Source organism: Schistocerca americana, chromosome 1 (assembly GCF_021461395.2).
Source record: "Schistocerca americana isolate TAMUIC-IGC-003095 chromosome 1, iqSchAmer2.1, whole genome shotgun sequence".
In the NCBI taxonomy this organism is placed as follows: Eukaryota; Metazoa; Arthropoda; class Insecta; order Orthoptera; family Acrididae; genus Schistocerca; species Schistocerca americana.
In genome coordinates, this window is record NC_060119.1 from 169,175,663 (window position 1) to 169,194,003 (window position 18,341).

Here is an 18,341-nt window from a genome sequence, read left to right on the forward strand (position 1 = left end):
GAGGGCAGCCAGTGCTAAATAAAGAAGAAGAAGAAATGTTGAAGCGAGGTATCTTGAAGGCTGCACATTGGGGATTTCAGACAATGCCAAGAACGTATAAGAGCAGGAGAAGTGCTACAGTATGGTATAATTATGACCTGGAACTTTTAGATAAAGCTGTTCGTGATATTCACAGGATTGGGGATTCTCTTTACTAAATTGGATATTAGATATTTACTTAAAGGCTACCTTGATAAATCTGGCTGAAAAGAGAAGAAATTTCATAATAATTTGCCAGGAGAAGAATGGGTGCAAATCACCCCAATCCATGGGGTGACTTCGGACACTTTATTTAACTGCCTTAGATAAATATACCTACACATACACATTCTGGTTCTGGAATATTTTATTTGTTACTCATATACCCTACCACTTCCATAAAAATAAATTTAATCTAACAATATATACAAAAGTTACAATCAAAATAACGACAAAACCAGTTTGACGGTACTTTTATTGGTGCTCCACAGTTATAAAACTGTCATGGTGAGCTAACAAATTATAGCGAGCAGAAAATTCAAATCAAAGAACATAATTTGATGAGTGTCAAGTATAAAAAGTGAATGCCCTGCATCAAGTAACAAAATCACATACCATGGCTAACCTCATGGACTGATCTTTTCCAGCAGCTGCGTTTCACATTTCAAGATCTTGGCAAACACATCCAGGTCATAATGAGAATGTGGTCAGTGCACCACTGTACTCTTCTTTGTCTTGGCCTGAGGTAACAGAGCCTTGGAGTCAGTTCCACCTCCGTTACATCAGACTCTTTGTGAGCATAAAATGACTCATTCTTGTGAACACCTACACCAGCTATCCCTATATAGTCAGAATGTACATTATTGGGACATCTCAAAAGTCCACACTATGGAAAAGATTTTCACCACAGAGGGTCTCCCTACAGCAATCATTACGCATGACCCATGGGATAGAGCACCTCTGCAGCTTGCTGTTCCAATCAGAGCCGAACGGGATCCCTAAACGCTTCGTTTGGATGGAGCAAATGAAGAAACTCAGTGCTGACTACTGATTGGAGGACACTTTACTATTGTTTCTTTATTTCTTCTTACAGCAGTTCAACCCACTAGCATGCATCTCCAGAGGAGATGTTATACAGTCAAATGAAGAGGACCTTTCTGTCTCTCAGGGTACCCAACAGGGCAACACCATCACCTGAAGATAGGACAACAGCCATCGGCAGGGTGAGGTCAACGCCTAGGCCTCATATTCAGAAGTACAGTTGTAGGAAAGAAGGAACGGTGGCTGAGGACAATGGTTTGTCATTGGGCAACACCACATACACCATATTGATGGCAGATGAAGACACAGTGGAAACATCTTGATCAACTATGACTGCATGTTGATAAATGTCTTCCTTCCAAGAGTATAGTCAAGTTTTGGTTCTAGGTGTGGGCAATGCATCTGCTCTGGAAGGGGAATATGGAGCTCCAGTACTCCAGGAGCCTACCGACGCCAATTACCACTTGTCACCTGGGTGACTGGACACAGAACCCAGCAGAGTCAGCACAGAGGCCAGGACGGAGGTGTACTTCATCCACCGCACCACAGAAGAGGATTAGAGTCTCTATTTTTGGCGGGAGGGGAGGGGGGGGGAGGAGAGGGAGAAGTGTTGCATCCCACATTGTTACCCCTGCCAGGTAGTCCACCCCTCTGACGTAGCAGCATGTCAGCATGTATATATCAAGAAAATGCCAAGAACAGTGAGGATTTCAGTGGTTGTTCCCAGATGACACCACTGGAGACTGCTCTATTTAGCCTCATCCCGTCACGTGCGCCAATTGCGCGCAACAGTGGCATCACCCCGTTTGCAGAGACAATGACCGGAGAACATGTTATTGCCTGCAGCACTAGTCTATTGTGCAGATTCAGTACAGTAAGCCATGTGGCTTTATAATTCACGACCCAGTGAGCTACACAGGCTGAAACTCACATTAGCTCACATTAGCAACTGGCCTGGAGTCTACTGCTGACAACGTTTGAGACCACCACAACTGGACAGTTTTTTTTATTTCTGTGAGTGGCTGTCCATTATGGAACTTAAGTTTCAGCCTGGATAAATTCATTAATGTTTTATATGAACTGGATGCACGTCTGAGCGAGTGTTGCAATAAACAAATGATTACATACTTGTTCTAATTATTTGTGTGTAGCAGTGTTGCAGAAGGCATACAACAAATCCCAATACTCCCGCCCAAAAGTAAAGAAATAACTCTACTGTATATTGTGAGAATGAGCAGTCAACCACAAATACACTTGCAGACACTGATTAGACTTGAAATATGTAAATGTTCTATGCATTACAGAACACTGCCTGAAATCAGACCAAATTTGCTTAAATAACATACCTAACTATCCACTAGCATCCCCTCATTGCAGGAAAAGTGAGGAGGTGGAGGTGTTGTCATATTTACATAAAAAAATCTGTAAAATATAAAAATTTTGACCAGTTTGCTTACCTAAATAAAAAATAAGGATTTGAGCTAGGTGCCATCAGAATTTTTGACACAAATATAATTATGGCTTGTTTTTATTGTTACCCAATGGGTAATGTAAATATCTTTCTCAAAATCTTTCAATACTCCTAAGAAAACTTCTCCCAAAAAAAAGAAAAAAAAAGGATGTGCACTAATTTTTCATGGGAACTTTAATGTTGATTTTTAAACTTCAGGTCAGGTGGGAGAATCTACATTATATCTCACAGGCTCACTCTGTCTGAAAGCTACTATGACCTTCTCCTAAAGATGCAAAAAACCATAACAAAACAACTCTAGATAAGACATTTACAAACTGTTTCCATCAGCCTATATAACATGTGGGTACAGGCTACAGTGACCTCTGCGCCCGAGTCCTGTACATTGCAAATGTCCTCCTTTCAAGCTGCAACAAAAGACACATAGCTGAAGTAAGACATTACTACAGCAAATATATGAAAACCTTCAACAATTTCCTAGCATCAGAGAAATGGTACGAAATATAAGAAGCTGATTATACAGACATAAAAATGGAGTCCTCCTTAAATAAACTTCTCTTTTACTTCAATATTGCTTTTACTCTCAATCTGAAACATGTTAAATCAAAAGAATCTAAAAGGAAGGCACAGATAACAACTGACAAAGATTTCCTGCAAAAGGTTGGGAGATTGCTGAAGTGCTTAAAAAAATAACAATCACTCCCCCCCCAAGGTAAATATGTTAAGGAATTTGTCAAACTTCGTTAAAAAGTTATAGCATAAACCAAGAGAATAGCTAATGACAACTTCTCAAACAAAGAGAATGCAGTGACAACAACAACAAGGATAAAAACAAAGCAAAGGCCTATTGAAACACAACTGTGATTTGCAGCAACTCCAGAGTCACTAATCCACAAGGAATTGCAAATATATTCAACAACTACTGTGGAAGTACTGTAAAGAAACTACCACAAAGTATTAAAAAACCCACAGACAATACACAAAATAAAATAAAAATTTCTATAGCCTCCACGTTCTTCTGGGAAACCACTGTTGGTGAAATTATATTAAGACAAACCTTAAGAGCAAACACTATTTGAAATCAATGACGTCTCGCATTTTATCATTAAGAACTACATAAACACAATAGCTGTGCGCAGCTCGTGGTCGTGCGGTAGTGTTCTCGCTTCCCACGCCCAGGTTCCCGGGTTCGATTCCTGGCGGGGTCAGGGATTTTCTCTGCCTCGTGATGACTGGGTGTTGTGTGATGTCCTTAGATTAGTTAGGTTTAAGTAGTTCTAAGTTCTAGGGGACTGATGACCATAGATGTTAAGTCCCATAGTGCTCAGAGCCATTTAGCCAAACACAATAGCTGCCCCACTCTATTGTGTACAGTACATCTTTGTGACAGGTGCATTGCCTGATTGTAAAAGTTATCCCAGTCTTTAAGAAAGGTAAAAAATAATGTGGAAAATTACACACCCATATAATTTTATTCATGTTTGGTATACTTCTGTAGAGATTAGTTAATCACAGAGTAATTAATTTTGTGTAAAGAACAAAATTCTCTATGTTGCTCAGCATGGTTTCAATAAGAATAAATCCATGACAACTGCTACATATAAGTAGTTGGGCTCTTCCTAGATTTGTCGAAGGCATTTGATTTCATAGGCAACAAAATTATACTAGACAAACTGCAGTCCTATGGCATCAGTGGCATCCCTGTGAACTGAGTCAGCTCTTACCTGGCAAACAGAAAACAGTAATAATGAAACACAAAGACCAAGAATATAATCTGAAGTCACTGCTCTGATTATTGAGCTATGGCATAAGACATGCCCCAAAGTTCAATACTTGGACCAATTCTGTTCCTTTTGTACATAAACAACTTACCGTTCAACTTCAGTGCCACTAGCAGTACATTATTTGCAGATGGTATCAGTTACCATCCTTGGCATTAGAAATGGCCATAGGCTCCAAGAGACCATAACTGAGAGTATATGTAAGTTGAATGATTAATTTGAAAGAAATAACCTGACAGTCAGCACAAAGAAAACCAGCTTCCCGACCTTTCATCTGAGTACTACGAAGTTTATTTCTTGTATGAACATGTGTGGCTGTGAAACATCCTATGTTAGAAACAAGATTTTTAGTCCTATGGACCACAGATAAGTTAAAATAACTGAATAAAGTGTGCTATGCCTTATGCATCCTTGTGTGCTGCACACGCCAAGAGACTGTTCACTATGCACAGCTTCATAGAGTAACACAGTATGGTATCATATTCTGGGGAAACTCCCCATATAGGTTAGATATTCTCCTCATTTGGAAGAGTAAGATGAGAGTTATGAACAATACAAAACCAACTGACAGTACAGACCTTTCTACCAAAAAGCATTCATGTTACCTTTTGGTAGCCTCTACATACACTAAGGTGACATGTCATGGTATAGCTATATGCAGATATACATATGGCAGCAGTATCACATACACAAGGGCAGTGCATTGGCACAGTTGTCATTTATACTCAGGTGATTCAAGTGAAAAGGTTTCCCACATGATTGTGGCCACACAACGGGAATTAGCACACTTTGAACACGGAATGTTTGTTGGAGCATGTTCCCAAACAACAGTGGCATTTTTATGGATGACAATGTACCATGTCCCCAGGCCACAACTGTTCGCAACTGGTTTGAATAACATTCTGGACGATTCAAGTGAATGATTTGTCCGCCCAGATCACCCGACATGAATGTCATTGAATATGTATGACAGTACAGGACATAATCAAGAGGTCAGTGGCAACACTTTCGCAATTATAGATGGCTATAGACAGCATGGCTCAGTATTTCTGCAGGGGACTTCCATCGACTTTTTGAGTCCATGCTACAGCTAGTTGCCATACTATGCCATGTAAAATGAGGTCCAACAAGATATTAGGAAATGTCCCATGACTTTTGCCCCATCAGTGCATTAGAAATGTGTAAGTTTGTAAAAACTATCAGTGCAAAATTCAGCAAAAATGTGAATTTCCATGCTCATGGTACAAGACAGATAATGAAACTCCAAGTTAAAGGATGTGTACAACTCTCTCAAAAATCTCATCGTTTAAACAAGTCTTTCAACTTTACAACTCCCTGTGTTGTAAATCACAAATATGAAGCCTCTTTCTGTCTTTAACAGGAATCTGACAACCTTCTTGCCTGATCGTTATTTTTACATTGGATCTGAATTTTTTATCCGTATGTGTGTAAATCAATATGAAATCATAATGTATGGAAAGTACTGGTTGAGAACAATGAATTATTTAGGAATAAAAGAGCTGACTCACTGAAATAGAAGTGCTTGTCAATAGGTACACAAACAAAAGGCACAGAGCTTGGCCAACTTTCAGAATGCACTTCCATTTTCAAGCTTGTAGGAAAAACATGCACACAAAGACACACACATTCACTCACATGCATATGTCTGTCTCCCTCCACTGTGCTCAGTCGACTGCCAGCTCTTTCCTGCCCCACGGTGAGTGTACTGGGGTGAGGTAGGTGGGTGGAGTGCTGTTGTGTGGGGTGAGGGATGTTTGTGTATCTATCAATGACACAGCACTTTTGTTTTTGGTTAATTGTCTTACATATGAAATAAATTGGTGGAATGAATGTTGTAAAAGAAATAAACCCTACTATAAAAGTGAGTGCTGAGTTCTTATTTAAAACAGAAATAAATAACTATTACATTACATCATACAATGGAAACACTAACTGTAGGCCTAGTTTTTGCGGCTTGCAAATAATGGAACTTTGTGTAGTGTAAAATGTGTTAAGTAATTTAACTCTATTTTTAAGTGTTTAATCTGTGTTGCAATGGATGTTAAATGTGGGTGTTGCTGTAGAGTAGTCAACCAGGGAGTGGTATGTGTAGATTGTGAATTAGAAGTCCACTGGGGTGTCTGTAACAGGGAATTGAATGGGGAACTCAACAAGGCTCTCCCATGGAACTGTAGGCTGTGCACTAAAGAAAAGAGAATTGTTGAATAGCAGGCAAAGATCTGTGCCCTTCAGGCTGAATTACATTATGCAAAATCTCAACCAGACAGACTGAAGAAGTAAAAAGATTGTGAGAACTCAGTAAAGATAGCAAGTAATGGGCAAAAGGGGGATAGTTATTTAACTTCTTCACCCACATTTGAGCTCGCAATACCTAACAAGCCTGATTTACTCCCTGAAGCAAGAGAAGAAGAGCTTTATCCAGCTGCAGATCACAGTACAGTGCAGCAGACTTCTAGCAAAGAAACTAAATGCCGTTCAGTACCAAAAGGGAGTAAAAGAGAACAGTCTTGCTGATATATAGTAGCCACGGCAGAGCTGTAGGCCAGACTGAAATATTCTCTGCTACTTCCTCTCATGTTTTACATTAATTTTACTTGGACCTTTTAGAGTCAAATGAAACACAACACACCAATTGACAACAGGAGAAAATAATTGATTTGCAAACCCTAAATGATTCTACCTGAGTATTTCTTTCCTTCATAATTCCAATTTGTTAACAAGGAATGTGATGAGTGTGCTATGTGGACAGCCACATCTCAAGATGGTGAAGGACAACTTAGGAACAGGGTACCAAGTCACAAGTATTGTGAAGGCAAGTGCTAGTCTTGGCCAGGTGATAGAGAACATACTTAATTTGTGTAAAGATTTTGACAAAGAGGGGCAGATTATTACAGTGAGTATAGCAGGGAACTGTGCAGTTAGAGACAGAAATTACAGCATTTGGAGTGACCTGGATGAAACAGGAGTAGTAGTGTGAATTTTGTGGAGCTCTTACAGTACCAATCCCAGGCCTAGATTAACACTGCTGTGAGCTATGTGAATACTGAGTTGAACAGGCTGCTGCTGGCTGAAATGAAATCTTATATGACTGCAATGCCTGTCACTACAATTGGGAGATGGGGTATACGAGACACGAACTATGCCCGAATACGAGAGGGGAAGGAAAGATAGGTAGGCTCTTGTAGAGAAAGGGGGGGGGGGGGATGGAGGGGGGAGCACATAAAACAAAATAAGATCTCTATGGTTACTGGTGTATGTGGGGTTCTTTCTTTATATTAGAATCAGGATTCAGGCACCATGTTGTGGAAGAAGTTAAAATGACCCAAGTGCCCCACAAAATGCTTAAGAATACACAGAAAAGTAAGATTCGCTTATTTCATCAAAATATTAGAGAACTGAGTAATAAGGCAGAACAGCTTCTACATCTACATGTGTACTCTGCAAACCACCATGAGGCGCATGGCACAGGGTACGTCCCACTGTACCATTTATTAGGGTGTCTACCTATTCCATTCACATATGGAGTGCGGGAAGAATAACTAACTGTATGCCCCTATGTGTGCAGTAATTATTCTAATCTTATCCTCACAATCCCTATGTCAGCAATAAATAGGGGACTGTAGTATATTCCTAGAGTCATCATTTAAAACCAGTTCTTGAAACTTTGTTAATTGATTTTCTCAGGATAGTTTACATCTATCTTCAAGTGTCTTCCAATTCAGTTCCTTCAGTATCTCTGAGACACTCTCCCATGGATCAGAGAAACCTGTTGCCATTCATGTTGTTCTTCCTGTGTACGTTCCATATACCCTGTTAGTTCTATTTGTTATGGGTCCCACACAATTGAGCAATATTCTAGAATCAGTCACATGAGTGATTTGCAAGCAATCTCTTTTGTAGACTGATGCACTTCCCTAGTATTCTACCAATAAACTGAAGTCTACCACCCACCGAACCCATGACTGAATTTATGTGATCATTCCATTTCATATCCATTCAAAGTGTTATACCCAGATATTTGTATGAGTTGGCTGATTCCAACACTGACTCATTGATATTATAGTCATAGGATATAGTACTACATTTTTCTCATGTTGTAAAGTGCACAATCTTACATATCTGAACATTTAAATCAAGCTGCCAATCTTATCAACTTCTTTAAGATAGTACTTCTACTTCATTATAGATATCTGCATCGTCTGAGGGTACTATAAATATTGTTTGCAAGGTCATTAATATACAACATGAATGGCGAGGGTCCCAACACACTTCACTGGGACACACCTGAAGTTATTGCTACATCTGACAATGACTCTCCATCCAAGACAACATGCTGTACCCTCCCTACCAAAAAGTCCTCAGTCCAGTCATATATTTCACTTGATAATCCATATTATCATACTTTTGACAATAAGCACTGGTGCGGTACTGAGTCAAATTCTTTTCAAGAATCAAGTCACACTGCATCTACCTAGTTGCCTTGATCCAAAGCCTTCAGTATGTCATGTGAGAAAAGTACGAGTAGGTTTTCACATGATCGATATTTTCAAAATCCGTGCTGATTGACATTGAAGAGATCATTCTGTTCAAGCTATCTTATTATGTTTGAGCTCAGAATATGTTCTAAGATTCTACAGCAAATCATTGTCAAGGATACTGGATTGCAGTTTTGTGGATTCTTTCTACTACCCCTTTTGTAGACGGGTGTGACCAGTGAGTTTTGCAAGAACTGGACAAAGTTTATTGTTCGAGGACTCTACGATAGATCATAGTTAGACAAGGGGCTTCTTGCCTTTTTGGAAAATTTAGAGCTCTGAAAAGATAGAGGTCCTGTGCATATCAGAGCATCATCTAACCAGAGTGTTAGAACAGCTGAATATAAAAGATTACAGTGTCTAGCTTCTATAGCCAGAGACTGTGGCCATGTGCATGTGTTGCATTTGTGTGAGTATGTGTGTGTATGTTGTCTATTTATGATGAATTCCTAGTTGGCCGAAAGCTCACTTTCTGACAGACTTTTTGTTGTGCCTATCTCCAACTCACCATCTCCACTATATGGCAAGTAGAAAGTTTCCTTTTCATAGTATTATTACAATCCAACCTGTATTTTCCACTGTTTGAAAGGTTACACTCTAGCATCTTTCTCAAGCAGAACTTATTCAATGGGAAAAGAAGGAATTGTTGCCTATATTAAGAGAGAACACAAATTCAAAAACATCAAGGCAAGTAGATTGTGTAGTGAACAGCCATAGAGGTATGTGCTTGATAATTAATACTGAAAAATTGTTCACTTTTAATTGTAACTACACACAGATCATCACTGGAAAATTTTGAGCTTTTTATGAGGAATACAGAGTCCTCACTGTCCTATCTGTCAGACAGCAACCAGCAGTTAACAGTCTGTGCTGCTTGCAGCATACACTTTCTATGGTATTGGTGGTGGTTAGTGTTTAACGTACACTTTCTATGGTATTCTGATAGGAAAAACAATCTGGGAACCTTGCTTGGATCCTATAATTTGATATCAGCAATTAACTTTTGAACACTGGTAGATATAGACAGCAGGACTCTTATTGATAATGTTTTCTTTGATGAAACTCAAACAGCTGTATACCAATTGACAAATACTCTTTCTGATCATGATGCACAATTAGTTAGAGTAAATAAGATAGTGCCTTACAGTATAGATACTCCTCGAGGAAATCAGTTAAAATAATTAGACTCCAGAACAGATTTTTTTTTTAAAGAACAGGTTACAAGAGATGACCTGGGATGAAATTTGTAATGAACCAAAGGCTGACATACAGCTAATCAAAAAGGACATTGAACAGCGGTGTAAAAAACCATGTATCACAAGAGAGATTAAAGTATTGCATGGGGAAAAAAAAGAAGAGGAAGAAGATGACAGAAGAGATGTCAATAACTACCGAACTGTTTCACTAGTGACATCATTTTCGAAAATTTTCGAGAGGGTGATGTATTCTAGAGTAGCATCCCACCTGAGCAACAATAATATCTTTTCTATGTTCTATCTAAGGAATTTTATTCTGCAAATCACAATAATCTCCTAGATAAATTGATGTTTTATGCAACCGTAGGTGTAACCATCCAACAGATAACATCATACTTAACTAAAATATGCAGAAAGTTGTACTTAGTAATTCAACCAATGTAATGAGGGATATTCTTGTGACTCAGGAGAAATCATGTATGAGGTTCCCAAAGGCTCAATCTTAGGTCCATCACTGTTCCTTGCATGTGTAAATGATCTTTCTCCTAATATACAATAAGCAGAAAATGTTCTTTTTGTGGGCGACACTAGTATTGTAATCAATCCAAACATACATACAGCAACAGAAGGAATGGAAAACAGTGTTATTAAAAGTATAATTGACTGGTTTTGTGCAAATGGTCTCACTCTCAATTTCAGAAAGAGACAACATATTCACTTCTGCATATCTGTAAGCACTACACCAATGATAACACTAACAAATGCTGAGGAAATAATACATAGAGCGAAAACTTAAAATTTGGAGGTATCCAGATTGATGAGAATTTAAACTGGAAAAAACACGTTCTGAAATTCCTAAAACAACAACATTCATCCACATTTTCACTTATAATCACTGTAAATCCTGGGGAAAGACAAAGCAGTAAGTTGACGTACTTTGAGTATGTTCATTCAATAATGTCAAATGGAATTATGTTCTGAGGTAATTATCTTTAAGAGAGTCTTCATTGTTCAGGAACATGCTGTAAGAATAATACATGGTGCTCTCACATGATCATCTTGTAGACATCTGTTTAAAGAGTTAGGCCTTCTGACTACTACTTCTCAGAATATTTATTTCTGCATGAAGTTTGCAGTAAATAATGTACGGCAATTAAAAGGCAACAATGATATACCAGTAGAATTACAACACCATATGAAGAAAATGACATTCAGTACTCCTCATTAAGGTTGTATTTTGCACAACATTGGGTGCACAATGCTGTAACAAAAAATTTTACTCCAATGATATAACATGTCTGACAACAGCAAAGTAAAATTTGAAACAAATTGAAACAGTTTCTCCCTGACAATTCCTCCTACTCCACAGAAAAAATTACTGTTATTATAATGCATAAAGGTGAAGGATAGAATTACTAACTCACACTTTATGTTAAAAAAGTCTGCATACAGCCACATTAACAAATTAATTTGCTATTTAAATGTAAAATGAATCATTGTAGGGCTACATCATTATGATTTATTGTGCGAATCATCCATGGAACATGAAACCACGCACATGTAAAAACGTTTCATTTCTACAACATCTTCAACCATGCCAACTGTGTGTTTTGATTTAAATGTCCAAGGGCAAATAAACAAGGGCAAATAAACAAATGTTATTTACGAAATTTTTTATAATTAAATTCTGCATGTACTTGTCACCGTGACTTTTATTTGTCCAGTAAACTTCCTTTCCTATAGGTATGTTCTTGTAATATAGGACACGTCATTTTGATTACATCTAGACAATATACATATAATAGATTAAGCAGTAAAAACATACAATAGCTTACACATTATACATGTACGTATTCACGTGTGTATGCTCACTATATAACATCTACTGCATAGGTTTAGAATATGGATAAAATAAAAATAAAGTAAAAATGCGTAATTCTCTTCAGATATTATAAAAATAAATAGCATAAATTTGGTATAGTTCATAAGAAATGACGGTGCTTATTTCTAACGTGTCAATATGGCTGAGAATAAAGAAGCTTAACTAGCGCCGCTCCAAACTTTTAACTTACTGAGGTGAAATAACCGTACGACCGATTTCTCAGTAAAGTCACGTTAAGTTTTCATGTAACGATACAGACTGTGGAAATGACATCGGTAAGCTCCTTGTAACGATTTGTTTGTTTTGATTATATCATACTAAAACGTGTCGTACCACGCCTAAAAATTACTGAAAGCACCTCTAAAAAGCATAAAAACTGAAATGTTTCAATGGTTTTACCGACGTGTCCTGTAGTACGATTTATTCTGGGCGTAAAAATGTCACTGAAAAGTTCGGAGGCTAATTCGTGTTGCATCACAATATGATACTGGTTAGGTGGAATATAATGCGACGAACTAAACGTCTGGGACCAGTTTTTAAAGGTCAAGTTTTATTTGTTGTTGATGAGGTACATGTAATTTACACCTCACAATACGTAAGGCAAGCAGTGTTCCTTTTATTAAAAATCATTCCCATTGCGAGCAGTCGCAATTTGGACACTGTGACTGCCATTCATAAAATGCAGTACTTATCACATTTTCAACATTCGCAACAATTCAACATCTATTAGCACTCAGCACTGACTACAATGACCTTAGCAAACCAGCGAAATTCTTATTTGATACTCACGCAGCCTTGTTTACGTCTTCCATTTCCAAAGCAAAATAGACACACTTCAGTGCGCCAGAGATGATGTTAACAAATTTTATTGTTCAATGTTTTATTCAGTTCTTCGATTACGACGAAATCAATGTAGTCAAATTGTCAATACATAGTATTGGCATACAGTTAGAAAACAAATGAAGAACCATACGCGAAATGAAATGTTCTCACGATCGGAAAGAAGTAAGCGCCGATAACAGTATTTGAAATGTTTTGCGCCATGTAGGCTACGAAGAAGTGAGGAGTGAATCCTAAGAACGCAACGAATTCGACAGGTACCAAAATTAGGGTTTAGCTTCACGTCGCCGAGTGGTTATACAAGATGGATATTCTGTCCTTAAAAAAAAAGAAACTTGGAAAATGTGGATGGGCAAATGGGGATTTGAATCCCGTTCCTCTGGAATGCTAGTAGTCCTTTGTTTTACCTGGTGCGTCACCTGATGCAACGCAACGCACTCGGTGAGTGGGCTGTGGGCACCATCGTATCTCTGGACTTATGTCAGTAAATAGTGGAAGTGGAGGGGAAGATCAAAATTCCGACTTCTCATTCGTGATTTCCGTAATTTCTTTACTATCGTTTCCCTTAAGTAGATAGGCAGTAAGTGTAGAAATTAGTCCACGAACAAAATGCGTTTAGGCACAAAATTGAAAAGCATATTTATAGAGCTGTAAGGCACACATATTATTAAAGAATTAGACATCTAATATTATTATAGAGCTAAAATAAAAATCTTGATGTTCTAGTTGAATAAACAGTCCTGTACGACCAACCACGCGATACCCATCAGACATTTTTTTAAAAGTCTTATTGCTAACTATTTGCTGTCCACCAGAGTTAATCAGAAATTTGTGGTAAGGACTATGGGACCAAACTTCTGTGGTCATCGGTCCTTAGGCTTACGCATTACTTAAACCAACTTACGCTTAAGACAACACAATCACCCATGCCCGAGGTAGGACTCGAGCCTCCGACAATGGGAGCCGTGCTAACCGTTATAAGACGCCTAACACCTCACGGCTACCACTCACTGACAGAGTTAATTAAGTTACTGTTGTGGCATATATTGTTTGTCTGTTAATTTTGCCCTTTGGTGTCCAAATTTGACATAAATGTCTCTTTCAATAACATAAATTTCTTATTTCTAAATTTCTCTAAAATAAGTACTTATTTGTGGAGAATTGCAAATTTGTGTTAAAAACAGTTATTGTGTAGGTACAGTAATTCAGAACTATAATACCGGTTAGTGAAATCACTCTTTCGTCTGTGCCTTGTGCATATAAAGTAAACCGTCACTTCCCTCTATCCAGTATTTTCTTTTTCGACATCATCGTTATTAATATTTACATCTATACTTTGCAAACCAGCGGGAGACGCATAGCAGAGGGTATATTGTGTTATATAGTACAAAATTTCACAAAAAACATTCTGCAGCGCTGGTATTTGATTATTTTTATTGGCGTTATGTAACTTACACTTAAACGAAATGACGGTAAATTCTCACATAAATTGACATACTTCACGGCGTAGTGCTTTGTTTTCCTATTGAACACCAAGTATTTCGCCAAGATGACGGACTACTTTAAAGTAGAGTTTAGTAACTTCCTGTATAAATCGCTTATACTTAGGCCGAATCCACACAACGGAGACAACAGAGCTGACCGAATATGTGGATCGATGAAATAGTAATGGAAGCAACGTTGGCTCCAATCTTGGCGCGAATCCGTCGCTTGTCGGTATTTCGACGTTGAAGAACCTTGAGGCAATATCGATACGCTAACCACACATTGGCGTGAACTGTGATTGCTTTCCATCATCGTAGCTTCGGCGTAGAAGTCATTTATTTCGCTCGTTCGTTCACTTGAGTGAATATTTTGAACAGCAAAATCAAGCTTTTGAAACTGTTTCCTGCAGCAAGAAGTAGAAGTGTCACTGCCAAAAAAACTTCAGCAGGTATAGCCTCCATCCAAAACGTCTCTCTCTCTTTTTTTTTATTTTGGGTTCAATCATTTGAAGAAGCGGCTCAAAATCTGTCATTGACCTACGACAAAAGCTATGGAATTGCCCAGAGGGTTCACGATTATAGTGGTCTAATAACTTACGTCCGTCATACCTGTCCCAAAAATGATAAATAAAATCAAGCTGGCAGAATTTTATTTATAGCATATGATAGCTTATACCATATTTAAAACTTGGTGATATCAGTATGCGTGAAGTGATATAGCTATAGAATTTTTTGTGTGATTTCCTTTTTTTGTTTTGTAATGGGTAAATGGAATTATTCATGCTCAATGACCGCGATCTGTACGCCAGACATGTTGACATTGGTCCTATACGAATTCAAGTGAATGTTGGCTCCGTTGAGCAGCCGTTGTCTTAATACTCGTAATAGGACAGCGGTACATTTCTTAGTCCTTTTTATCTCGGTTTTCGTTAGAGTGCAATGGGAGGAACCCTTCACCACGTGCCTCAAAGTGGTTTGCGGAGTGTAAATGTAGAAGTCTATACTTATAGCTTGTTGCTATGAATTGATAATGTTTTATACAGTGAAAACGTATCTTTTAATATCTTTAAAAGCGACCAATAGGCATGCTTTCTCTTTTAAAACATTTACATATCGAAATGCAAACTGTAATAACTCGACCTACATTCAATTCTCCCGCTCACCGTACTTTGTTGCTATTTTGCGGTATTACTTTGACTTTTCAGAAATTATGACAGAGAGAGCCAACGATATAGCAAGAGGCTTTTCTCATTTTTCACAATAAAATTATTTTTAATTCATAGTAGTGAGTATAAGAAAATGTTGTGTCATATGTGCGTTATTTTGTCAAATCACAAACGTAATATACATGTATTTCTAGTATCTACGACGTAAACATTTACGACATTTCGTTTACTGTTCAGGATTTGGTGCCATCTTTACAGTGGGATCTTTGGTACAGTCTATTCTTGTTCTTGAATGTGGTTGTTGTCATTGATGGCAGTCAATGGTTGTGTCGTATTAAGACAGCGGTGTTAGTGGTAGTTAGTTTAGTAAGTATGTTGAATCAAGCTGCTGTTGAAGCATTATACTCCGCTACTTACGTAGAGAATTACCTGGATTGTGTGGAAAACCTTCCGGACGATTTACAGAGGCTGATTTCTCGTATGAGAGAGCTGGATGTAACGTATCAGGCTTATTTGAAAGAAGTGGAACAACATCAGGAATCCTCGCGTTCGGAAGGAGATTCCAGTGCCAGGCGGCGTAATTTGCTTAGGATACAACAGTCCTTAATTGCTGCTCAGGAAGTGGGCGATGAAAAATTACAGATAGTCCAACAAATACAAGATCTAATTGAAAATAAATCTCGACAGTTAGATCTGGACTATAGAAATCTAGATTTTCGGAAAGATCAGGAAAATCATGAGCCTAATCGCGAAACTCACAATCATCATGGTAGTTCCAGCAGTGTGGCAGGCGGTGGTAGCACAAGTACAGGGACTGGGGAACGACAGTCTAAACGCGCTAGACGTACGTTAACTGAAAGTGTCACAGGTTTGGATATTGTTAACACATCAGAAGTTTCTGTCCCGGAACCTGCAGCAACGCGAAGCAGTACGGGTGGTGGAAATACGTCTAGCAACGCAACTTGCAACAGTAAAAAAGGTAACAGTACAAGCAAAAAGAAAAAACGTAAATCGCGACAGTCCCAACAGCAAGTACAACAACAGCGTGAAGATACCCCGCCCCAAGATGATGAACTGGCCATCGACCCCGATGAACCAACATATTGTTTGTGTGACCAAATATCGTATGGTGAGATGATCCTCTGTGATAATGACCTCTGTCCGATAGAGTGGTTTCATTTCTCTTGTGTTGCTCTTGCTACAAAGCCCAAAGGTAAATGGTTTTGCCCCAAATGTCGTGGTGATAGACCGAATGTAATGAAGCCGAAAGCACAATTTCTAAAAGAGCTTGAACGATACAATAAAGAGAAAGAAGAAAAAGCGTAATGAATGGGTGGCATGCACTCTGTGCAGTGAATCACAGCGTTTGTGTGTGTTTTTTTTTTTTTTTTCTTTTTAGTACTGTACTGTGGAATTATTCAGTCAGTCTGTATATATACTGGTGTAGAAGATAGTACTAAAATCTCTTCATTGCTTTTGCCGTTTTTGGTTGAGAGTTTAACAGGTTCATGTGCATACAAAAGTAAGCGTCTGTTTTTATTACGGTACTGTCAAACATGTACTGTACACACTTCTGAATATATTTTCTCATTGTGAAGAACATTACAGACAAGATTTTTACTTATTGCCTTGTTCTGTACACTAACGTTTTCTCACATCTGGTACACAAAGATGCTTAGGTAACAATAATTTGTGGCCATAGCAGTGATCCTTTGTGCAGCCGTACAAACATTCTCAATAGCAAACATTCTTCTGTTGTGTGACATGTTTGTTTAAATGGTCTGAATCAGAATTATATTTAAAATCTGTTTATTTATTTATTTTTCCCACACTGGGATTAAAGTTTTATTTGCATGTAAACATGAAACTATGCCTATTTTTTTCCTTCTTTGTGAAAAAGTGCAGTAAATTAAAGGTAAATACAGAGTTCACTTTGTACAAAGCTTATATTATTAAAAGCTGAACTCTGTAGTTCCTGCCGTACATAAAAATAAATAGATTGAGAAATGATGACTATCAGTATTTTCCCCCAAGCAAAAAATGGTGTTTATGTTCTCATTTGAGCCTAATAGTTTATATGCAACTTTTTATATGTAAAATAAATTTATCGGTGAACAACTGTATCATGCTTTTAACTGATTCAAAATGAAAACTTTATCCACTGTTAAATTTTGTGTTGTAGTATGGTGACCAGCATTTGCGGTAAAGTTATATAGGCCCATGACTAAAAGATGTGTGGGTGTTGTGGATGTGAAGAAGATGTTTGAGAGGTGTCATTGTATGAAATACATTGGTGTCTTGTATATGCTAATGTTAGGGAATCAAAGTATGAATTATTATCTTCCACACATTTGACATTTATTCTCTGCATTTGTTGTTCTGGGAAGTTTACTTTGTGTGGATGTACATTTTAACATGGAGTAAAAGGGAGAATAACAATTATTTTAAGATTCATTCAGAAAAGGGTCTGTAGTACATGTTTTGCAAAGTGTTTCAAAATTAATTTTGTGAATTCAGGTTTTGTAATGGGCACAAAGTGAAAAACAGTTTTATAAGACCTCAAGTTTACAGTGGGCCACCCATATCTTTGCTATAATAATAATAATTATTTTAGATAATATGTTTTTCTCCCACATATTCTGTGAAGGTAGAGTAGCTATTTACTGTGAAATTGTTAGTTACTACATTTGCTTTCTCCGCTGAGGGTCATCATTACATTTCAATAACAGTGGTGAGCAAGGGATATATTTTGAAGGAAAAAAAAAAGAAATACATATACTGTATAGTCTAAAAATATCAGAGTTTCATGAAATTAGAGTACCTTGTATCCCCAGAAGTAATGAGAGAGGGGAACATGTTTTAGATGCTGGTGTTTCTATTGCAGCAGTCATATGTTTCACAATATC

At 37.8% G+C, this 18,341-nt stretch overlaps 2 protein-coding genes across 4 annotated transcripts in view; one reads left to right on the forward strand and one right to left on the reverse strand.

Annotated features, from left to right (window-relative positions):
- The window catches only part of LOC124620972 (set1/Ash2 histone methyltransferase complex subunit ASH2-like), a 119,385-nt gene extending 106,551 nt beyond the window's left edge, over positions 1-12,834 (reverse strand). Inside the window, exon 1 of one of the 3 annotated variants that reach the window (XM_047147107.1) lies at positions 12,735-12,834. In XM_047147107.1, coding sequence (XP_047003063.1) covers positions 12,735-12,757 — 23 coding nt within the window. In that variant the 5' untranslated portion in view covers positions 12,758-12,834. Of the gene's footprint in view, positions 1-11,898; positions 11,915-12,135; positions 12,247-12,734 lie in introns of those variants that run through there. The other 2 variants (XM_047147109.1, XM_047147108.1) reach the window with 2 other exon arrangements.
- A 2,880-nt stretch (positions 12,835-15,714) lies between these two features.
- Positions 15,715-17,558, forward strand: LOC124621018 (inhibitor of growth protein 1). The gene has a single exon (XM_047147111.1). It carries the CDS (start codon positions 15,808-15,810, stop codon positions 16,759-16,761), a length of 954 nt encoding a protein of 317 aa, XP_047003067.1. The 5' UTR covers positions 15,715-15,807; the 3' UTR covers positions 16,762-17,558.
- Positions 17,559-18,341: the final 783 nt, after the last annotated feature.

What these genes read in the sequence shown, in the direction of transcription:
- LOC124621018 (XM_047147111.1), top strand. Translation starts at nt 15,808, where the DNA reads ATGTTGAATCAAGCTGCTGTTGAAGCATTATACTCCGCTACTTACGTA.